At 37.8% G+C, this 24,948-nt stretch overlaps 1 protein-coding gene across 1 annotated transcript in view; it reads left to right on the forward strand.

The window, feature by feature from the left end:
- Positions 1–24,714, forward strand: part of PKIA (cAMP-dependent protein kinase inhibitor alpha) — a 43,822-nt gene extending 19,108 nt beyond the window's left edge. The window contains exons 2-3 of the mRNA XM_036403572.2: positions 17,106–17,283; positions 22,171–24,714. Coding sequence (XP_036259465.1) covers positions 17,133–17,283; positions 22,171–22,250 — 231 coding nt within the window. The 5' untranslated portion in view covers positions 17,106–17,132 and the 3' untranslated portion in view covers positions 22,251–24,714. The remainder of the gene's footprint in view (positions 1–17,105; positions 17,284–22,170) is intronic.
- Positions 24,715–24,948: the final 234 nt, after the last annotated feature.

Genomic DNA, 24,948 nt, shown 5'->3' on the forward strand with positions numbered 1-24,948 from the left:
TGAAAAATAGCTCTGTGGAAAGGAGGGGACACATGTCAAGACATGTGGATTCAGCAGTGCTTCACACAGGAATGTAGCACCCAGAGTTTGTGAGTCTTCATCCAAAAGTTATCCCTGGGGAAATAGTTTTCTATTGCAGTTAGCCTTCCAGATTCTTGATTTTTTTTTTCCTTTCAGTGCTTTGCATGTTTAAATTTTTATAGTTCATAATTCACTAGATAAATGGGTTTTGTAATTTAGTTGATTTTAATATTTGAGTGCTCATGTTTGAATAACCCTTACAGGGGGTTGAGCAAGATGAGGGGCAAAATACAAAAGGAAGAAAGTATTGCTTGGTTCTGAAACTTGTATTTAAAGATATTCCCGACAAAGTGTTAACAAGCAAATTATTAAGGGGAGGTAGAAGCATTTTGTGCAGAAAGATTCAAAAGACTTTGAGGCTGAGCATGGTATAGTTAAGATGTGTCTTACCAGAATGTTCTTTCATTCAGACTGCTGAAAAGCTTTTCTGAACTGAAGATACATCGCCTTTCCATTTTTATCTTGGCTCTGAATTCATTGGAGTCAGATGAAAACAAATATGGAATGTTATCTGCTGTGCAAATATCAGTGCTATTTGTTTGAAAATACTGGCAGTGTTTCTCTTGGATCATGAGGAGGCTGTAGGTAAAAGGTATGTAGTAGCAATGGAAAATTTTGTTAAAGGGCAGGGTAGAAAAGATAATTCTTGGTGGTTGAGATAGCAAATTTCAAATGTATTGCACTAAAAGTTAAAATTTTCTTACCTAAAGAATACCTGTGGAGTATATGTTCAGTGAAGCTTTTAATCCTGGTGTAAATAGGCAGGTTAGAAAATGTGGGCATTAATTGGTTAGGAGGAGGAAAAAAAGGGTCTTTGCCTTCTCTCTTCTGCCCCTCTGTATTTCTGCCCTAATGTTTTTTACCGTCTGAATGAACTTCCGACTGAGCTGAAATCTAAGTGGGGTTTTCTTTTCATCAGTGTTTGGTCTTGAAATTTGCATTTTATCTTCAAATTTCATGGGTGGTGTCCTACATTTCAACATTACATTGAGTCAAATTTTTAGAAGTGATAAAAGAGCTTGCATTTGGTAGTTTATTTCACTACTTAGCCCTAAATACTTTATAAAGATTAGTTCATACAAATTTCTGAATCATAAGGTTTTTTGTAGTGCCCCATGTTGGTCACCTGAAACTGAGAATATGAGTCTCTATATACTCTAATTATTTATGCAAACTTGGCATATGGGCAAGTATTGTCTTTTTACCTATTGTTCTTTTGGAATGTTTACTTTATGAACAAGCTAATCAATGCTTAGAGTAGACCCAAAAACAAACATGTTGCTTCTTGCAGTGTGTTTGCATTCTTGGCACTTCTGGCTCTTCTGAGAAGCATTAGTTCAATTGAATAATATGGTGTGATATTGAAAAAAAACTTGTCATTTACTTTCTATAGTGAATGCTTTCTTGGAAGTAGCTGTTAAGTTTGAAAAGCTGGTATATACTCCTCTCTTACCTTTCTTGGTACAGAAACCTTAAAATGTCAAAGTTAATCTTGTATTAATATTATTTAAAATAACAGAAAAGATTCATTGTCCTCTCTCATGTAAAACAGGGCTACAGTCTTGGGGAAAAACACATCGATTCTGGTGCTATCAAAGTCCCAGCTACAGTGATCATGAGCACTGAGGTTCTCTTGGTCTGTGATGGTAGAAGCTGGTGAGTAGAGAATAGTGCCTTAGTGACTATCTTTCATGGTGTTAATGTGCTCATCCACATAGCCTGTGCTTGGAAAGAGGCTACCTCCTATCAGTTGTGGGATACCAGGGTGAGATCCTTACATGGTTGTGATTTCTAAGTCTTAAGTGAAGGAAAGTGACAGGAGGGCAGTCTCAGCAGTTAGTGGAGTTTAAGGAAGACACTGGAAAACACAGTAAGTACTTATGGTCATTTATAGCCACTGAGTATCTTCTAAAGGACAGGAATTTTGTTGTTGGGTAGGTGTTGGTGGTGAGGTGCCTTAGGGCAGCCTCTGTGGGGAAAGGGTTGTCCCATGCTAGACACAGATCAAGTCTGCTCCATGGATTTACTGCAGGATACAGCTGAACCCCTCAACCAGGACAGTGGTGTCTCTGTGAAAACATATTTAAGCAAGGGAATAAAAAAAACCTAAACACACAGGTAGAGGAGAAATAAAGATAGTGAGACACAGCACAGGGAATACAAAGGTTGCAGGAAAAGGAGGAAGTGGATGTGTTGCTCCAGGCCCCTGGAAGAGACCACAGTGGAGTAGATAAAGAAGTAGGTATTTGCCTGCCAGTGTGTGCCCCACCAGAGCTCCCTGTTTTTTCCTGAAAGAGCTCCAGCCCACACTGGAGCCTGTGGGAACAGCCCTTGGGAAGGACCATGTTGGAGCAGAGGAAAAGCGCTGGAGCAGGGGAAGAGTGTGGGGAGGAAGGAGCAGCAGGACCATCAACTGTTAGGGAGTGATGTAACTGCACATTCCCTTCCTGTCCCCTTGGGCTGCTGCTGGGTGCTGGGGAAGCCTAGAGCAGTCAGAAACTACAGAAGTAAAGCTGAGCCTTGGCACAGGGGTATGAGGGCAGCTAGGGGACTGATGTGGAGGGAAGGTGTTGGTTTAACTTGTCTTTGATTCTATTATCCAAACTGTTTTAATTGGCAGTAAGTTAGTTTTCCCCAGGTTGAGTCTGTTTTGCTAGTGTTTTGCTTATGATTACTACAATATCTCCCTGTTTCTATCTCAACCCACTGGTTCTTTACTCTTTCATCTTACCATCATCTCCCTTGTCCCCCTGTGGAGGTGGAATGAGAGAGCAGGGTGAACATCAGCCAAGGTCAACCCACAAGTGGTTCTTTAAAGCTAATTATTTCACAAATAAATAGACAAAGGTTTGGGATGTAAGGCAGTTCTCTTACAGTTTATGGAAAATCTACTAAGCTTACAGACTGTACTGCTATATATGTCTAGATGAAGGTAGTTATGCAGATGGAGTGAATATTTAATGATGCCCATCTCAGCAGGTATACCTACATATATTTACATGGGTAGATAAAGTCATATTCACAGCTCTCTAACCCTGAACACTCAAACTGTTGCATGGGAACATTACTGGTTTCTACCAGTTTTCTCTGGTGTTATGGTCCTTCATGGTTTTCTAGGTATAAAGGTGGATAGTTATACTTGGGATAGGATAGAGGCTTAGAGATAGCTGTCAGCATCCCAAGATTTTTGCCAGGAGGAATGACAACTATAAAATAAATAAAAATCAGTCTCATCTCTGTCAGGAGACACTTCAAGTTGATTTTCTTCCTTCTCAGTCTGAGAGTCTATTTGGGTTTGTTTTCATGCACTTTTTTACTGTGCTCTGCCCATATGTCTTTTCATTGTCTCCCAATTACTTAATTATTTTATTCTCTTTAGTGCTAAAGTCTAGCTTTACTCAAACAAGACACTTCCTTAGTGACTATGAGATGTGGATTTCATTGCCTCTGATTTTGAGCAACATTTTTTATATTTTTACCTTCTTCCTCTGAATTTATACCTGCAGCTTGCCTTTTATGGGGAATATGGTATACAGGAATTCACATCTGTGGGTGCTTCTTGATCTGGAAGGGTTTTTCCCTGTGCCAGGATTTAAGAATTGGAAGTCTTAAGAAGTATTCTGCCCACATACGCATTCTTACTGTAAGCAGACAGCTGGTACTTCGTTTCATTATCCACCAGCAGGTAGTAAAAAGGAGGAAATCTGCAATTTACATGGCCCTGAAGCTCAAGTAAGCTGTTCAAATACAGATGGATTTGTGTAGTCTGACAACATGAATTCCTCTCAGGAATTTTGTAAGGGGTTCTGTAAGTTCTTCTGTTTCTGCTTATACCTGTATGTTTATGCTCATAACCAGAAAATATGGCTTACACTTTATTATATTTTATTGAGTTTATGCATATGTCAGGAACTGAATGTTCAGATTCTTCTTAGGCTTTTCTAACATTTCTTAGTGGCCAGCAACTTCTGTGAAAGGGAGAGTTTCAAGGCAGAAATTGAGCTGCAGGAAATATGTGTTTGGTTGGATAACTTTTCTTGGCACGAATATAAAATGTCTACTGTATGTGGTTTTTAATAGGCCATCTTTTAAAGTTATTGAGCAATTTGTTAGGGTTGGCTGAAATCAATGAGCTGTGTGAGAGTCCAGAAAATTCTACTTTGTTTATATGCTTCCATCACTACCTTGTAAATTGCCCAGATTGGCATTTTCTTTTTGTAGATGAAGAACTGGGACATTAGATGAATATGAGTTAAGTATTTGAGCTTTAATTTCACTTGAAATTGGGGCAAAGAGAAATATTTGACCATCAGGTTCAAAGCTGTAACAATGATTCTAAGCAGCTGTGGTTTGCAGAACTTTTATGTTCCTCGATTGTGGCTGGGTATTGTGTTTGTCAGGGTACCTGGGTTTGCCTCTGAGATGCATCTTAAATCTGAGTGTCATGGACAGATTATGTAATGCAGCACAATTGCTAATTAAATATTAGTCTATGCAAGCCAATAATTAATTTTTTTTAGGTTCCATCTAGTTCCAGCACATGGAAACTTATCAGAAAAGTACTCTATAGTGCATAGTTTTAGTGCGTAGTTTTCAATACAAAGTGTACAAAATGATCCTAGGTGACAAAGGATTATTTGGCAAGAGACGTAGTTTCACTTTTTTCCTCTTTGTTTAATTAAATTATTTTTTAAACATGGACATGCAAAAAAGGCTGCTAAGGTTCCTATCTTCAAGCATATTGTGGTAAATATAAGGGATTTCTTTTTTCTAGGTTAGAAATTATTTGGCCTATCTTTGAAATGCCCATAAATACTGCAAAGTATAAAATACAAACTGCACATAATAACAACAGATTTCACCATTATAGCGTCTTTATTAATGCTTTCTTCTCCTCCACCCGATTCTGGGTCATTTTTGAGGTTTCAAACTGGTTATTTGCCACAAAGGAGATCCTTCCAAGTGTTGCTGCGCTTCAGGTCTTGCTATCTTATCTTTTAAAACAGTATCGTTACAGATTTGAGTCTGAGCTGTACTACTTATGTGGTTTTAAAGAACAGAGCCTTGAAGTCTGGGAGAGTCCCACTCACTGAACCTTGCTGACTCATATTCTTGGATAGCTTGGCTATTATGCATGTATGTGGTTATGCATATGAATATGGAAAATTACCCCTTTATGCCACCTCCTGCATTTGGTTTTGAGAAACCGTCCACTCTGTTTAAGAAAAAGTCATCTTTAAGACTTAGGATCTTGCAAATAGTATGAAATTGCTGCTCTCTTCCCCCTCTTCCTTTAAAAGGCTGCAGGTGGACTTGCCTCTGCAGGGACCTTAATTTAAACCTTGCTCCTATTTTCTCTGGCTCTGACAAACATCTTTATCACAATTCTGGACTGACACGCTGCTCTCTGTAGATGCAACTGCTGCTGAACATGCTAAGGTGAACAAGAGAGAAAAAAGAATAAGAGGTAAAATATTTCCTTTCATTAAAATATTCTGGACTGTTAAACCTCCTTGCTTTGATCCCTCAGCCTGGTGTATTGTAAGACGTTTGGCCCTCTGGAATTAATCAATGATGTTTTTAAGAGACTTGTATTTATATTGCTCTATGTTTTTTTACAGAAATTAATTAACCTTAGATTCCCAATTATGCCAGCTATAAGAAAACAGAACATATTTTTCCACTCTTGAAGCAGGAGCACTAGAAGGTTGTAACAAGAAAAATGCTTTTGAAGGCTGGAAAGATTGAAGGTTTCACAGGACAGTTTCTCAGGGGCTGCTTGAAGATACATCAAAAAGCAAAGGCAGATCCGATTTTTGGCATCCATAATGTGATTTTAAATATTTGGAACCTTGTCCTAAAGAATTATGACATCAACTTATTTGATAATAAATTGCAATAGAGTATTTGCATATGTGTTCATTCTGTTGAGATGATTAACTTTATATTAGACTCTGTATAAAGAGGGTTCATTTTTCCTGAGTAGTGGGTGACATACTCTACATAGAGAACTTTTTTTTTCCCTTAAATGAAGTAAAATAAAACAAAGAACAATTAAGAATTTTTTCCCTCTGATAAATATATGGCTCTCATACACAGGAATAACATCTGGCAAAAATATAGGGATATTTTTGATATTTACCTCTCTGTGAAAATGCAGCAGGTATGTCCAGAATTTTGCAAGCAATAATATTCTTTGTTTTAATCTTAAGTATCTACCAGTACTTCCCAGCTGACCACTATCTAACATTGTGGTAATATCAGTGGTCCATTATAAAGAATCTGTAAAGTATTCCTGCTGGAAACAAGTCTAAAAAAAGCACATTTGAGACAATTATTTCAGGAAGCCCTAAGTAGGCTATGCTGTTGCATAGCAACAGAGCCAGGCAGTCCTTAGTCTCTAAAGTAGTCAGTGTACACATGGGAACAGAATGCAAAAATGATGGAAACCTTGAAAAATGTAAGGCTGAGAATAGGAGAAACCAAAGTAAAATGATATACAATATAAAATGTGAATCTGTTTTGTGAGGTATAATATATTGAACTGCTTTTAAGTTAAAAAAACTGAAATGCTGTTAGCCAAACTGTTTGCTTTTTTTTTTTTTTTGCAGCTTCTAGATAGTAATTAAAAGGCAGAATGTCTGATGGCTGAGAAAACTAATTCAAATGTAAAGTAGGTTTTAAAATGCCTTCCACAGGACAAAAAAAAGGATGGGAAAGGCAATTGGTTATTAACAAATCAAAAAGCTGACCAGATAAACCAGGAATGTGAATGTCTTTGTGCCACAATACATTAATCAGTATTTTATAAATTGCCTTTTCCATCTTTTTTTTTTCTCTTCCAGGCATTGAAAATATACTTTAGATGTCTCGTGTTCACAGGTCTTCAGGCTAGCCCAGTGGTATTTATCTTTGCAAATACTGAAAAATGTGATGTCATTGGGTATATTTTTGGAAACTCCAAGCTTGCACGTGAAATGTGAGATCTTCACAGAAGCAAATCATCCTATAGCAGTTTTATTTTTTTTTTGAGAGGTAATTGATTTTATTAAAAGCAAATAGGAACCAATATTTAATATTTAGAAGTACATGGTTGTGGTTGATCTTGCTATCAAAAAAAGGCAAATCCTTTCCTTTCAGTACAGTATTTGCCACTGCCCGAAAAGAAACAGTAATAAGCTCAAGCTTTTCTGTTCTGGATGCTGCAACACATACTTTCTTGATGAGTCATGACTGCATGATTTTAAAAGGTAATCACATGCAAACAGTTGAGCTATTTCACCAGAAATTGCTGAAAAGATATGTAATACAACAAATGCTGCTTCTGTTTAGTAGCTTACATTACCCTAAAGATTTGAGAAAAAGTGCCTTGAAGGGGGAACAGCTGTTTGTTTTAATAATAAGGAAGAGTTTAAGGACAACTTAACTGTAGAGCATTTAGATAGCTTGAATATTTGATGGCCAGACTACACCATTGTACTGAAAGATTGAAGAATCCTAGCAAATAGGTGTGGAAGGAACCTTGTGAAAATGCTGGAGCATCCTCCTGTTATAAATGCTAAGTTATAAATGCTGTCATGATACTGTTATCTAGACATTTTCTTCTTGCTGTTCTAACTGCATGCTTTCCCTTTCAAAGGCTTTGTTACCTGCAGACAGCTGTTGTAGATGCTGTAAACATATCAGTCAAACTGACAGAGTGCTGAGCATCACAAAATGCAAACTTCAGCTAACTTGGGGATGGGAGCGACCCATTGCAATGGGGGAGCCAAGCCCTGCATTCAAATCAGTGGCCCTGTGTCAAGTCCCTGAGTCAAGTTATACCACTGGTAGCTGTTTGGTAGGGCAGCTGGAAGAGTCCACCACAGTCTTCCTTTTTGGTTGTAAACTGGTTTTTCTAACTGAACTCTAATTATCTAAGGTGATTGCTGCTTCCTCCCCACCTCCATATACTTTTTTCTTCATGTCTAGTCTTGTTCTGCAGATGGACTACCCTGTCAGGATCGTACCTCCCCACCTGAAATCTGATTCTTTCACATCCTTATTGTGTTCTTACAATGCCATCATATTCCCCTAGCCCAGCACATGCATAGAGAAGTCCTGGCAGTGCTCATTAATATCTTCTTGCTAGCTATTACCTTTACTGATATTTTAAAACAATGAAGAGCAAGCTCTTACACTTTGCATAACACAGCTTTATTTTGCATAGCAAAGTATTTTACCAGATTGGGCATGTGTTAATGTAGAAGAAATGGGCTGCATTTCTTGGCTTGTGACAAAGGAGCATGAATCTTCATGTTAGTTTCATGGTTTGCTGTTAGGAATTGCAACAATTGTAATGAATTACTAAGGCATATTTAGCCATTCCAATCTATAGTTCATCTGAGTATTTGAGCCCTTATAAAGAAATGGAGGCTGCCTTGTGCTATGGAACTATGTTTTGGAAAACAGAGCTGGTTCCCATTTGAATGGAAAAGTGCACCACAATGTACTGCATACAGTCTTTATGCCACTTCTTTTTTGTTTGTTGAATTTTTTGGTTGTGTGGTTTGTTGTTTTTTTTTGTTTGTTTTTTATTTTTTAATGAGAATGAAGGCTTTCCCTTTTGTTTGTTTGGATTTTGTTTTGTTTTGTTGGGGTTTTTTTGAGGTTTTTTTTGGGGGGGTCATGTTGGTGTTATTGTTTTGACCTCAAAAGCCATAGTACTAGTTAAGTAATATCTAACAAAATGTATAACTGCAAAGTAAAAAAAGAGAGATAGTGAGAGAAATAGCTCTTACATGGATAAGCATTTTATGGATGCTGAATTAAAAAATTCAATGGACCACAATCCTTTTAGGGCATCTAGAGTTAGGATTCACAGAATCATATGATACCAGGTTTGAAGGGGACTTCAAGGATCTTCTAGTCCAACCTCTCTTGCAAAAGCATCTGTAGACAAGATGGCCCAGCCCCCTGTTCAGCTGAATCTTATAGGTGTCAAATACTAGGGAATCCACCACTGCCCTGGAGAGTTATGCCAATGGATGAGTGTTCTGATTGTGAATAATGTTCCTCTTGTGTCCAAATGGAATCTCTCCAGTAGTAACTTGTACCCATCACCCCTCATCTTTTCCATGTGACTTGTAAAAAGGGAGTCTCCATTTTGTTTCTAGCCACCCCTTAGATGTTGAAAGATGGTGATAAGGTATCCCCTAAAACCTTTCCTCAAGGCTGAACAAATGCAGTTCGCATGGTCTAAAGATCTCATTCTTAGCCCCTTCCCACAGCATTAAACTTCTGCCAAAAATTGGAAATCTGTCCCTAGAAGACCCTTTTTTTAGTGTCTTCCACATCACTGCTTATATACCATTGATTGGAAGGCTCATACCTGCCTGTGGGTAATTCACAGAATTATCTTGCTATCAGAGCTTCAGTTAAAAGTTTGCTAAACCTGTGTTTTTGTTTTTTTAAGTGGAAAGTTGTCCTTAAGGAAGACAGTGGCTCACAGCACTTTGGCTCAAAATATTTGCAGGTTACTGATGATGACTGTTCAATGTTTTGGGAGTTTTTTCCCTATGAAGCTGTATACAGCCTGTTGTATGTAGGAGTGACTAAAGGAGACAAAAATAGTCACTGCAGTGCTTATATCAAGTTCTCTAAGGAACAGAGTCTCACCTAATGAGACCTGTGTTGATCAATACCTTTAAATTACTGGCTGTGAATGCTGGCACTACTGACAGAAGTGTCTGAGAGAATAAACTTGATTACAGCACGAATCCTGAATTAAAGGCAAGGTTAGGAGCTTCATGAGCAAAGCCCACACAAATTTCCCTCCCCCCTAATCCCCATCCCCCCTACTAAACATCCTGATCCTGAGCAGACATCAACTTCACATTTCTACAGCAATTCTTGTCTTTTCTGCACAGAGTGTTTCCAAGCTGCCAGTCAGTTATGGATTCTCAGTAGACTGGTCTTTTCCAGTAACCCAGCAGTTGAGGAAGAGCCCGTTTTTATTGTTGAGGGGTGATTTTTGTGTCATAGTCTTCATGACAAAAATTATTATTTCATCTAACTGTTAAGTGCTTCTGAATTGCCATATAAAGACCCCAATAGACAGGCTTTCTCCAAAGGCTGAAAACAGTCCTTTTGAACACTGTATTTGTTCAGTGTAGTGTTCTTCTGCCTGTGTTCCTTGGTTCAGAGCAGCACAGCATTCTAAGGTGCTGCATACCTGGCCTCCTGCATCCTCCCAGAACCTTAAAACATGGACCTCCTTTCAGCTCAGATGGATATGTGAATGCTCAGCAGGGCTGCCAGGTGTGTGTCACGTGAGGAGCTGAAATGCTCTCACCTGGTTTTTGAGTCCTTTATCTCTGTGATTATAAGGTGCTTGCAATGGATTTAGTTGTTCATAGAGAGTATCAGAGTGTCCTGAAACCACTCTGCTCCTTCCCTTCAGAAGCCAAGAGGTTCATTCACAAGCTGCAAGTAAAAAGTCACACAGCAGTGGATGCCTTTCCTCACAAACACATTGCCTGCCATTAATGTTCTTTAGGTTAGGCAGTGAACAGTGATGGTAGATTCTAGGTCATCCTCTTCTGCTCCCTAACATAGTGTCCCTATGTAGATATTTAAATTTTGTGATTAGTTTCTTCCATAGGGTGTTAATTTCAAAATATCAAAACATCTGTTGTTATTTTTTAATTACTTCCTGAACCATCAATGATATCTGCGCTGTATCTTTCCAGAGAACTAAGGTCCTTGAGGTCCTTGTAGTATTGCTTTATTGGTTATGTTTGCTTTTTTTTTGCTTTTTTTTTTGCCTTTTTTTTTTTTTTTTTAATTTGCTGCTGCTATTCCACTGCCCAGTTTCATGGAACACTGGAAGCTAAAACTAAATCTGTGAACTCACAAAAGTGGTGGATGATAGACCAAATTCTTATGGTCTTGGGCCTAATGAAATTTGCTTGGGCAAGGACATGGTAAGAACTGTAACTATTTGGCTTTTAGTTCTGTAGGTCTCTTTAGGAAAACTGCAATTTAGATAACATAAAAGGAGAACCTATTAACTGTCTTTGTGAATGATCTGCCTGTATAGGTTGTGAGCTGAAGGATATCTCACTTCATAGTGCTTTTTTATGCAGATTTAAACAAGTTTTTGGGGTTTTTTTCTGAATAAAATCTCAGGTGTTGATTTTCTTAGTTCTGTTTTATTGTTTAACTAGTTGAATTGCCTGTTAATTTCTATTAAGATCTTAGTAGTACTAGGATGGCTATGTATAGCATGTGCACCCTAAAAGTATGCTAATTGTCAAATGCAAGTGACCTGTTCTGCATTACTGTTTCAAGGAGCTGGTCACTTCAGAAACATCAGACAGAAAAAAACTACATGAGTGATTTTCAAAGTGCAGATTGAAATACTGCCCAGCTTTGTATCTTGCATTGTTATTAATATTTTCTTTCATTTGCTTTCAGGAGTTAATTCTATTTCTCTGTTCATCTGTGTGTGCAAAAACACATTGTTGTATAACACAATAGATAGAATCTCTGTGGAAGAAAAATGCTTTTGTTAAATTGTTCCTCTGATTTTGCTTTCAGCTTAGAAGACCATGCATAAGGTAGAAATCTAGCTACAGATTGCTGTGGAATAGGTCTGGGTCCTCATTGGAAAGAGCCCGCTAGCCCTGTCTCTTAGGCTAGATTTGGAACCAAAATTTATTTTAAAAGCATAATTATACATCTTCTCTAAATCAGACATGCTATTAAATGACAAATTCTCCTTTTTTTTTTCTTTTTTTTTTTTTGTTCCCTTGTGAAAGCTGAATATAGATAATTACATTTAAATAATGTGCTGATCGTGATACAACATTTAGCAGCCAAAGCCTGGGAGAGATTTATTTGAAAATCTTTTATTTGATGCTGCCATTAAGCATTGATGGAGAAAGAGCGGGAGCATTGAAGGATTTACCTCTTAGCCTTACACTGCAGGTTTGCCAAGAAAATGGCAGCTCTCTGGTGCTTGCCAGCAGCATGTGCCAAATTCATAGACAAGCTGTATGTATGTCAAGTGCCTGCTCTTGTTCTGTCTTCCTTTTGAAATAATAATGAAACCAGTTAGCACAGGTACTTCACATTCATTTGGGCTTCTTTTAGGTATCTAGTCCCTTAAACAGACTTAAGTTCAACAACCCTGGGTACCTCTAGCCCATAAGCAGTAGAGACACTGATTTTTAATTCATGCTGGTATACCACATAATTTCTGTACTTTTCCTCCCAAACCCTTGAAAACAGTGGCACTGTGTAATATTGGGTTTCACTGAATGATTATAGAACACAGTCAAATTTGGATTACGTTTGTGAACTCATCAGTAACTTTTTAAGATTTTATTTTTTCAGTTACAGAGATTTGACTGTTATCTTCTGAGACTTGTGGGATAACATTTGCTATATATAGGGGGGAAATGGAAAATTTAACATAAATTGATTGTGGAGTTAAAGGAATATTCTGGTAAATTTCTGAAAACACAAATACTGATCCTTTCTGTACCTGTTAAATTATAATGTTCTCATCATAGAATCATTAAGATTGGAAAAGGCCTCTAAGATCATCAAGTCCAACCATTCACCAAACATCACCATGTTCAACACTAAGACATGGCCCTAAGTGACACATCTATGCATCTTTTGAACTTTTCCAGGGATGGTGATTGACCACTTCCCCAGACAGCCTGTTCCAAATCTGGCCACTCTTTCAGTGAAAAAAGTATTCCTAATGTCCAATCTAAACTGCCCCTGGTGCAACTTGATACCATTTCCTCTCATCCTGTCACTTGTTACTTGGGAGAAGAGACCGACCCCTGCCTGGCTACATCCTCCTTTCAGGCAGTTTAGAGTGATAAAATCTGTCCTGAGCCTCATTTTCTCCAGGCTAAGCACCCCCAGCTCCCTCAGCCACTCCTCACAGGAGTGCTCCAGACTCAGCCCCAGCTCTGTTGCCCTTCTCTGGACACTCTCCAGCACCTCAGTGTCCTTGCAGTGAGGGCCCCAGAGCTGAGCACAGGATTTGGGTGCAGCCCAACCAGTGCTGAGTACAGGGTGACAGCCACTGCCCTGCTCCTGCTGGCCACTATGTTTCTGATACAGGCCAGGATGCCACTGGCCTTCTTGGCCACCTGGCCACTCTCTGGATCATGTTCAAGACATACTGACCAGCATCTCCTGGTCCTTTTCCACTGAGCAGCTTTCCAGCTGCTTTTCCTCCAGCCTGTAGCATTGCATGGAGTTGTTCTGGTGCAAATTAAGCACCCAGCACTTGGCCTTGTTGAACCTGTGCTTGGCATCCTCCTTTTCTCCTTCTGCATTCCTTAGATACTTACTCTACCCCTTATGTTCAGTACAGAATATTCATTAACAATACAGGCATGTCTTGATAGACTGGCTAAAATCCAAGGTAACAACTCTACCATTCTCATCCTCTGTAATTTCTTAAGTAAATAATTTTCAGCACAACTTTTTGTGAGGAAGGAGTTGGGGAGGAAAGAGAAAAAATTCTAAGATACCCACATTTCTTGATGTTTATGAAATTGAGAATCTGAGGAAATAAAAGATGCTGTATGAAAATGCTCTGGGCTGTGATGCAAACTCTAACCCATATCAGGCATAGTGACTCTATATGGGAGGGAAGGTAAAGCACAGCTGGGGGGGATTTCTGATGGGATCGTATCTTATGAGTTACTAAGGAATCCAATCTTCCAACAGCAGGTTTCATTAATCCTTATTCTCCTAGACCTTCTTTCTTTGGTTCGCTGGCTCAGTTGGCAGAAACAGTGAGGTTTGCAGCCCTCTTGTTTCAGTTTAATTTCACATAGCAGAGTACTGGTTTCGCAACTTTTTGAAAAATTTATATTCATAGAACTAGCAGGACTGTGACCACAGTCTTTAATGCAGGAGTACCTGTTAATGCCGTTATTTAGGAAATTCAAATTATATTTCACAGAGTTATTAGCAAATTCCACTCCTTCCACAGAGACTGAAGGGGAAAAAAAGATTTTTTTGAAGTGAATCTTAATTCCTTAATGACTGGTTCAGTGAATAAGTACAAACTGCTGGGCACTGAGCCATTCATTGGAAGGGGAGCTCTTGGGTGATGTCAGTGTAGTTCCATATTTATGCAGTAATGTCTCAAGATAATGCCAATACAAAACAGAATGGTATTTGTTATTTTGGAGGAGACACAGACAGGAAAATTTGGGAGTGTCATAAATGTATGTTTGATAACATTATTTTTTGATCAGAATGTTGTTAGTAATCCCATATTGAGCATACAGAAAAGAACATTTAAAAAGTTCTCTACAAGCACATTTTTCCATGCCTTTATAGCTTGTTTTGTAGCTGAAACTAAATAAACTTGAGATTTCTCCTGATGTTCTCCATTTTTATGGAATATTTCAAGAGCGGTATAATCTTACAGAATATGCTGTGGAGTGCAGTTTGTACATCCAGGGAATTTCTCATGGAGTACAACCTGGGTTGTTTTGCAAGTCTTGCAGCCCTGCAGCTTGTTCCACCTCAGTCATGGTCTTCTCTAGTTATTCTGGGCCTGATGCACTCATATGCACCTTTCAAAGAAGAAAAGAAAACAACTCTGTGGTGGTTTTTTCTATGCTAAAATAAATTAATGTCTTCATGGGGGTGATAGCTACGGTAACTTTGGACTGGTCCTACACTGATATGAAATCCAAGCCTGTAATACTATTGATTGCTTTCATGGTTTGCACTTCCTTTTCCACAAGTCAGTTGCAATAAAAAGCATGCACAAATATAAGGGATTTCTGCTTAAAATCTTTTAGTCTCTGATTTTGGTGAATGCTATTCAGTGAATGGGTCAGATAAGTCTGAAAACTTGTGCTGTTTTCTGATAGAAACTGTCCTAATTGTTTCCCTTCACCTTTGCAAGTTCCATGCTGCATTACTACATGGTTGATGTATTTGGCATTGCAGTGTCTGCACCTTGGGCAAAGAACAAATGGTAGGCTTCTCACTTGCTTCAATATTCTTGCAGTGTTTCAATAAGAGGGCAGTTCAGAGGAAGAAATGCACGTGGTCTCGTTCTCGTGCAGGCTTATGTTATTAAACAGAGGCACTGCGCTATTTTATGTGTGTCAGGCAGGCTTTCAGTCAATGCTGACCTCTTTTCCCTCCCTAGGTGGTGGTGTTAGGTTTTGTGGGTTGTTTTTTTTTTGGTTGTTGATTTGTTGGAGTTTTTATTTCTTTGTTGGTTTGGTTTTTTTTAAGCAGTTTCCTGTATCATAGTGGTTGATCGTAAAATTAGCCTGTCAGCCATTCAGGGTTTGGCATGGGACACCAAAGCTTGATAGCAGTGAACTTCTTTTCGAGTCAGTCAGTCTTGCAATGATACTTGATGTAGTTATATTTAGACTAAATAAAATATGGTGTAGAACTCTTTTCTTGGCTTCTCACACACATCATATATACACCCTCATACAGCTGACTGAATTTGGGGAGGTGAGGAATGGAATGAAGATGAGGAGTGAACAGGGTTTGTAAAGTTATTCAGAGGTGAGGGTGGAGAAGGATTGGCTGTTGTCTTTTTTGTATCTATTTTTAAAATAAAAAGTGTTTATAAAAAATGAGGGGTTTTTTTTGTTTATTTGGAGAGAGAAAGCTGAACCTTTTGCTGCTGTTAATGTTTGTGATGACTTCAAGAGCTTCTTCAGTGTCCAGCACCTGCAGTAGGAACTGATTAAAAAGATTTATCAATTCTATGCCAATATGAAGTTTTGGCTACTTTAGTAATAACAGCTAAAGCCTCTTGCTGTAGGCAGCTGTGAGTTGCTGCTGGCATGGCCATGTCCTCTGTCTGCAGTGTGCAGAACCAGAGAAATTCTGCTTAAAATGAAGGAGGCATACAACTGTGGGGGAGCTGCTTTGGTTGAGTAGTTCTGCAGTGTTTCTTCTCTTTAAAGTACTCCTCTAGCAGAAAGCTTCCCTGATTCCCCTATGACATGGAAACATAAAACATGAGGAAAGCATGGTTGCCTAGCATTTTGCAGAAAACCTAGACACGTACACATGAAACTACTGTAAAAGCAATGTGATCAGTGAGAGAAAGTGCTCCTCCCCATACTCTTTAACATTTTATATGCTAGGAAAATAAAATTCTACTAGCTTAGATCTGTAACATATATTGCAGCAGAGAGGCAATTCTTTCTCCTACCAAGATTGAAATAGCATATTGTATTTCCTGTATCTTTGTCAGGTCTTGCATTAATGCACATCATCACATTATTCCATAATGACACAAGAAATAATTGTTTTCTAATGAAAAGAAGTTCTGAGATTATACCTAGCTTACAGAGCACTGCTTTCAAACCTCTGCATTCTAGTTTAGCTATTCTGCTTGCTCTGGTAGCATGTCTCCCCTCATTTCAGGACCATTATGGTAATGCATGTACATCAGGGAAATTTCCACACCAAAATAAATTAGTTGAGCCTGAAGAGGTCTGTATACAATGCCAAAACTAATACTAACAGGAAAGAAAATATACAAAACATAACAGTGTCTTGTGTATGAGCACAGGGTTCTGCACACAAAAGCATTATCAATTTGTACTTTCTTACTCGTTACACTCTGCTTTTTGTAGAAAAGAACTTTGTTCCACCCCCTGCCTACCTCCTACATCTCAGCTAATATTAAAAGCAGAGACAACTCTGTAAAGGAATTATGTTGCTGAGGTCATTGCTTTTATAAAGTACTCACTATCACTTTATGAAGCATGGAAAATGAAGTAGGTTAAAATACTGTTGAATACAGATGGCATAAAATACACATGCTGTTTTTGCTTTCTACTCTGTTTCTTCTCTAATTTCTCCAAATTTTGAGACTGGCTAACCAGTAAAAGAAGATGTGTCAATCTACCCTGTAATGGGAACTTCTAGTTCTATTCCTAATCCATGAAGTCATCTGATTTTCTGGTGGTCTAAGTGGTGGTTTTTGTTTTTCTTTTCTTCCTGCCATCCAGGTACTGCTATGTGGATATTTGTTAGCAATGACTGATGTGGAATCTACATATGCAGACTTTATTGCTTCAGGAAGAACAGGTAGAAGAAATGCATTACATGACATCCTTGTGTCCTCTCCGGGTGGGAACTCTAGTGAACTAGCCTTAAAGTTATCAGAGCTTGATATAAACAAAACAGGTGAGTATGTTCTGGGATTTTATTATATTTATTTAAAACTAAAATGAGAACTAGTACACAAAGCATGGTTTATGTGCCCACATTATTCCCTTGTTCCTCAGCAGAAGAAATTTATTTTTTTTCTAATCAACATGGGTTGCCTGCAATAAGAATCACTGACTTCATAAATGGAAAGGGTGACTATTTGCAAGTACAACACATCCTTGAATAAAGAAAAGTTGTTCTGCAGTGAGTGTCTAGTGGCAGGGTCCAAATCAGGATAAATTTTATGAAAATTAGAGTATAAGGAAGAAAATAAGGAAGTCTTTATTAAAACCCAAGTCTGCATAATATCCTTTTGTGCATCGCTCTGATTTGAGGCCTCTAGGAGAAGCCATATGTTTGCTGAAAGGTTGTTGTGAAATTAACTTTTTTTCAGCTGCCAAAGGTCAAAGCAATGGGAATGTATTGATGTTTGTTTTACCTGGATCTTTTTTTTTAGTAAATTGTCTCTTTCACTTTTCTGCTGATACTTCTCCTTCTTTTAAGGTGACAAGCAGTAATGCAATCCTAAATCTTTAATATTACCAACATTTTTAAAAGGTTCTGCATATTCAGTTGAGAGGAGGGAGGGAGGATGGACCTTACATGAAATAAAAGTAGCAATATAACTGGGTATTTATTTTTATGTTAGATGAATAGCAGCTAATGAATAGATCTTACAGATATTAGCCTTTTTCAGATGTTAGGGAAGGCATGGTTTTACTTATTTTAATAATAGCAGAAGATAATAAATGCAGCAAAGAAGAAACTGTTGGTAAGCAGTTGCCCTGTTTGTGCACATGCTTTTCTCAGAGATAAAGACAAGAGTTCTGAGAGGGAGTCTCTTCACAGGACAGTCACATGTGGGCAGCATGGTGTTGAGGTGGCTGTAGTGCTGTTTTGAAGGAGGGCTTCTTGTTTTGGCTTCGGGACTAATGTGCATCCTAAGTCATTCCTTTTGCCAGTTTGGGACTTAGAGATTCTATATGCATGCAGGTCTAGCTGGGCAGGGCCTTTAGTTTATTTCTGTTTAAAAAATGCTTTATCAGTATGTGTGTAGGTGTGTCATTTTATTTTAGTGGGGACAGGTGTAAAATGTTGGAAAAATAAAAAGTAGGTGCCATTTGAATGGCATAATGCCAACGTTCAGTCTCAGATTTACACTTATCAAAATCTTCTTTGATCTTGTCCATTTAGAAAATAAAAACAGTCCCTATTTTTAAGTTAAACAGTGGAGTTCTTATAAGCCAGAAATGTGTTTTCAGGAGCCTCTTTAGTTCTTCTTGATGATCCCTTTTGAAGCCCAAGTAACTTAATCAATACAGAAAAACATACTAGAGCTGTTAGTAAAATTACCTTAGATAGTAGAAGCACAGAAACATCTGCATACTTCTTCAGAAGGTTATTCAATTTCCATTAAATAAAATAAAAACACATTTAAATTCTGTATTATTAGTACAACCAGGGGCCAAGTAAAAGCCTCCAAAAATTACTGGAAAAAGGCATTGTCTTACCTAGCATTCATGTGAGTATTAGTGTATTATCACTTCATGTCATTCCAAATCAAGAGAGGCTAAAAAATATTTTGCATGTAAAATCCCAGTTCAGAATATATTAATGCTTGTAGGATTCATATGTGCATCACATCTGACAGGATTAAGAAGAAAACACATTTGGGGGCTATATCTTATTTCTTTCAAGGTGCATGTCAAACAATTTATGCTAAGTACAACTTAATTATATAAATATAGACATCAAGTTTCGATTCCTTCCTTTTATTCCTCTTACAGCTGCATGCATTTTCTTGCAAAACTGCAAGTGTGTTTGCTTTCAACTACATGGAGTAATGGCAGAGTAGGATAATGCAGATGTTAAAGGAAAAAAAAGGTGGTTATAAAACGTATGTAAATTAAGCTACCCGAGCATATTTAGTACATTCACTTTGGAAAGCCTGCAGATAAGTTTCCTGTAAAAAAACAGAACAGCTTTTAACAGCACTAGACTTGTTCAAAGACAATGTATTTTTCTGTTACTCAGTAGCTGATACCTGAGGTGAGTGTTGGTTAATCCCTTCATCAATGAGCCAATGACAGATAATCAAGAGTTTACTGCATAATTATGTGTAATAAGCATAATTACTGTATGACACTCTCCCTTCAAAACAACTGTCCCAGTTTTCTTTGTCCCATAGCAAACTAACAACCTGTTATTATCTATGGAATGGATATATTTACCAAACACCAAAATACAGGTTCCAAGGTCTGTGTCAACACGTTTTATCTGAATTATGTAAAAGCAACACTATGTAGATAGCAAACTGGAAGAGAAATCCTAAGATAGAAGCAAAAGGAAGATTTTTAGCAGGGAAATCAGCAGGTAGCGCTCCAGCTGAACGCTCTCAAAGTAACCAGTACAATCCAAGAAGCTTGATCTTGCATGTTGTAGCTAAATGAAGTGGTGAAGTAAAAGTACAATGAGGAATGAGGACAAGTCTCTGCAGATCTAATCTCTAAACCAAACTACTGCTTTTCTAGGTGCTATAGAAAACAGATGCTTTTCTAGGTGCTATAGAACACAGAAAGGGACATCTCCTTGTAAAAGTTGTACTTGTCCAAGCATCTACAAATAATGACGGTAATAGGGTGTTAAACACCTACATAACCCAAATGAAGAACTGGCTGTAGAAATTAGTGAGTGAAAGTAATTGATTTTAGTCCATGGTAGAAATGTTTTGGGTGTAAGCAGGAGGAATAGTGATAGACACTGTAGAGTCAGTAATGTTACAGGAAGAAAATTGAGTTAAAAGATGTACATTAGCAGGAATGGTAACTCTAGCCAGCTGACCTACTCACACAACTGTATTGTGGCTCAGGGTATTGTATTATTTAGTTTTGTTTCTTTTTTTAATACTGCCTGATGGTTTCAAAATGCTGTGTAAAAATTACTATCTTGCTCTTGAGAGTTTCTAGCCATCAGGTTTTAAAGGAAGAACAGCCATGTGCTTAGTAGTTTTGGGATTCTCAGAACTTAAAAGCAAATTTATCCCTGTAAATATATTTTAAAGACTTTGGTAGGAGACTCTGCCAGTAGAAAGAAAAAGCTGGTACCAAGATAGTGTATTATAGATTAAATGGGTTTAGATTAATGAGTTTTTTCAGCAAGTTGAGAAGAATCTTTAAAGAAGTGGTATATTAGAACCTTAGTGCTCTTTTCCTGGGTCTCTGTGTTCTGTGTTTGACACTCAGGTAGTGAAATGTTTGGGCTTTTTGTCCAAGAGTGATATTTCTTTTAAACACAAATGCCTTGCAAGAGTGTTTTTTGCTCTTCAGTTTTGGGACTTTTTCCCTATTATTTTTGTTAATAAGATTTCCACCAGGAAAGTTTGGCTTGCCCATGTAGTAGTAGTCAGAATAAATGGAGGGCAGAGAGGCAGAAAAGAAATTACCCCCTGAAATGACACTCATCACATCTTCTGCAGTATCAGAATAAATGTAGGAGGTTTTTAGAAAGTGTTTAGACAACTGGGGCAAAAGGGAGTTCTGTCTAATAATAAATAATCACATGTAGATCCATCCTGATGGAATCCTTTCTAATTTGAGAGGTGAAAGTGAAGAAGAGTTTTCTGGGAAAGTGCCTTGTAAAACAATTGTGTATTTACTACTCAACCCATAATATACAGAACAAACCTCACTGTTTAATAGGTAATCGACTTTCCATGCAACTTTTCATCAGGTTGAATGTGATAGTTCACAGTATCTTTTGTGGCATTTTCCTTTTTGTTTTTTTGGGTTTTGTGGCATTTTCCATTTGCTTTTTTGTGCATGCCTACTCAGTGCATGCACAAAACACAGCTGTCATGTCTAAGTTGTTTGCAATGCTCTTTGCAAGGCAAAGAACTTTTTTCCCCTACCAGTGTGCCCTTTCTTCTACACAGAAAAGAGAAGGCGTTTATGATGCTTATTTCTATAAACAGAAATAAATCTGCAGATGCAACATGTGATCTGAAATGAGGAAACAATAAATATCTGCACTGAGAACCCTGCCTTCATTCTAAAGATCTATAGATTAAAATTAAGAGGCACTGCTACATCTATCTAAACCTCCTTACATGGAATTTTCTTCCCTTATCAAGCTGTTTCCATACAAATTACTCCGAATCCTTTCAACATACAAGAGAGATGTATGTCTTAACTTTATTCCTTGTTGTGTATCTATAGCTGATCAGTCCAGTGTTCAGGGACTTGTCTCACTTCCAGTCACCTTCCTGTTGCCTGAACCTGTGAGGTTTTTAATTGTTATATAAAATACAATACTTTGCATATAGATAGTAAGTGTATGTAACAATGCTTTTCTTGGCCTTCTTTAGACAGTGAGTTGCCTGCTCACTGTGCCTCTGTAGGATGTGAGCTGTTCCTCAGGTCCTTCTGTGGTTTGCAGTTTGAGCTGGACTGAACACCATGGACATGATGCTGAAAACAGATGCACAGAACTAAAGCGGCTTTAACAAACTATTGTTTTTATTGAAGTTGCATCTCTTTGTAGCAAACTGTTCAGATTGGTGCAATAAGGTTTTTTCTCTTACACTGTTATAGCATCATAGTGAAGGCATTTTCAAAAATACTCTACTGTTTTTGTTAAAGCCATTAATTTTTAGCTACCTTTGGTATTTATTTAGTGATACTTGTGATTGCAGCTAGGAATTTGCATCTCAAGAGACACTTTCTAAAAGTATGGCTATCTTAGTAGTAAAGAGTTTCATATTTCAGTTTTAATTTCTTTTTACTTTGTTTTTCAAGCTGATGGATGAACAATCAGGATTCCCTTTATTTTAGGGTGGATTACTCATCCTTTTTTTCTGTCTTATAGAAGGAGAAGGAGATGCACAACGAAATCCAAGTGAGCAAACCGGGGAGGCCCAAGGGGAGGCAGCAAAGCAAGAAAGCTGACATCCGACTTTGACCGAGTGGAGCAGCTGCTGGATGTTTTCAGGCTACAAGAGTGTGCTGGAACAAATTTGTTTCCATGAGCAAGCTGGTAGAAAAGAAAGTGCATGTGTCTTCACTGCTGGAACCCACTCAACACAATGCTAAAAATCTGGGTACAAGCTGTGACAGAAGACAGAATTTTCTCTACCTCTGTCATTAGCAATGGTTGAACATGTATTGATTTTTTGGGATAGTGTCATCAGATGGATCCCTTCATAATGACTACTCGATGGGAACACTTTTAGAAAGTAGAGCAGGTAAATCTTGTAGCAAATGGCCTTTGAAGCATCAGAGGATCTAATTGTGTATCTTAAGCAAAGGCTTGTGTGATCCTCAGAGTTTAAAATTCTCTGGCCAAAGTGTTTGCCCATTATAAGAACTGTAAAGAAAGCACTGTTTTTAGAACTTTGCATCTGTTTTACAGCTCTGTTATTTACAATGGTTTTTGTATTGTACGACTTAGATGCTCCACACTGCCCCTTCTCAACTGCTTATGAAGAATATTTCTGTTACTGTGAATTTTTCTACCACACGTTTTGAAAGGGCTGGTTTTTTGCATAAGGTGGTGATGTGCACATGATAGATCTAAACATCAACTGCTAAATTGATTATGCCTAAACCTGAATGACTCAGCAACACTCGAATTTGTTACTAGATGAGCCTTCAAAACGATTTGTTAATGTGAATACTTGAGCGTGTGTTGTGTCCTTGGTACAGTTTTGCCACTCACCTGTAGTTAGTTGCATATCAGAGACTCAAATTGAATCTTTTATGTTATTCTTACCCATTTTTCTAATTTTGGTCCCAATTTCTTAATCTTTCTCTGAGATATTTTTTTAAAATGTTATTCCAAGTATTTTATTGTTACGGTAGTTTTAAGAATACATTTATAACCTTATATGGGTTAAAATTCAAACTAATTCCATGGTGCTAGAGGTTTTCCTGATTCACATTGTGAAAGATAGGCCTTGTTTACACATGGGAAAATAACTGGCATAGGTTATCACCAATTATGTGTTCTGAAAGGATTTTTAGAATGCAGTATAGTCCAATGAGTGGGTCCTGGGCTGGATCCAGCCAGGGGTTGGATTTTTACTATTCCTTGCCTTTGCCTCAGTTGATCAGGCTGTTGGGTTTGCATAGCCAGTAGCCTGCTACTGATGCACCCAGAACAGCCATGTGCTAGTAGAATCTGCTACAGTAGCCTTGTGGCTTGGAGTTGGAAAGGGAGGCGGGAGACTTGGCATCTAGCACCCAAAGACTAGATTTTTTCCCATTTCATCTATTCCAAAATGGCAGTCCAAACTGGGCCTTCATCAAAATACCAGGATAGCTTGTCCATCCAGGACATCACTTAAAATATCTACAGATTAATAACCTGTTCTGCAGTAGCTATTGCTGATTGATTTGTTTTTCCCCCTTGTCCTGCCCCAATAGACAAGGCCATTCATGAGGCTGAATGCTGCAAAATGGGGCAGCCACACCTCTGTGTGACTAAGGTGAGTGAAGAGAGTGACTGATAGTAAACCATGGCAATCACACAAGCACCAATCACAAGGTCAGAAGATTTGTTTTCTTTTATTAATAGGAGGTGATGTCACTTTATATATAGTATATATATTATATATATTTTTGTGTTGTTGGTTTCAAATGTTATGCACTTTTTAATGTTTGTAAACTTTTACTAATGAATAGTGTGATTGCTTCCTGAATATATTAATCATCAGTTAACAAAACATCTTTGTGGCCACAGATGTTTGTTTCTACCATATGTATCATAGTACTTGTCACCTGAAAATTTTTTGTGAGATATGTGGAGGGAAAAAACCCACTTCTGATCAGTATTATGAGATCATTTATTAGTGTTAATAAAAACAAGCCAGCCGTATGCTTGTGGCTCATGCGTGTAATATTAACTCTCACCTTCTGGTGTTTGGAAGCTGAATGCCTTGCTGTCTTATTAGCTGTCAAATGCCCTATCTTCTTGGTAAGAGAAGTAGTCCATTTGCTTTGGAAATACTGTTATCCTTAAACAATTCTTACTCATTTGTTTCACTTGGTGTTCCTTTCAAACTTAACACATTATTATTGACCTTTTTTTTCATTTTCCCTCCCCCTTTCGATCTTGCATCAAGTCTTCAAGCTGAACTGGTTGCCCTTTGTCATGGACTAGTTACTGTCAATCTAGCACAATTGCCAGAAGGAAATAGGATTCTAGAGGGTTTTTTATAGTGTTACGTTATTGACGATCCATGAAACATCATCAGTAAAATGTTGCAGAAAAAGCAATAGTGAAATAAGTATTTACAGTATATTAAAGTGATGGTTTTCCTTATTTTCCTTCACTGCTTTTCTTTATTTCGGTATATTTTCCTTCTTAATTCTTTTGTGTTGTTAAATAAAATTAATTTCAGCCTTTCCTCTCTATTTTGTACCTGTTTCTTCTGTTTCTCCTCTTTATTTTTCTTGTTTTTAAACTAATTATGGTGTCTTTTGCGGTTTTTGAAACCGATCTCTTTGTGATGGAACATAGCGTTAATTTTAGTGGAGTAAAAGGCTATTTATGTTCCTCTTCCCCCAAAAGTGTGTGAGTGCTTGATTTATCACTTGAACTGTGCTTGCTGTCTTAATTTTGGATATTTCTGTAGCATCTACAAGC

This window comes from Molothrus ater, chromosome 1 (genome assembly GCF_012460135.2).
Source record: "Molothrus ater isolate BHLD 08-10-18 breed brown headed cowbird chromosome 1, BPBGC_Mater_1.1, whole genome shotgun sequence".
Taxonomy (NCBI): Eukaryota; Metazoa; Chordata; class Aves; order Passeriformes; family Icteridae; genus Molothrus; species Molothrus ater.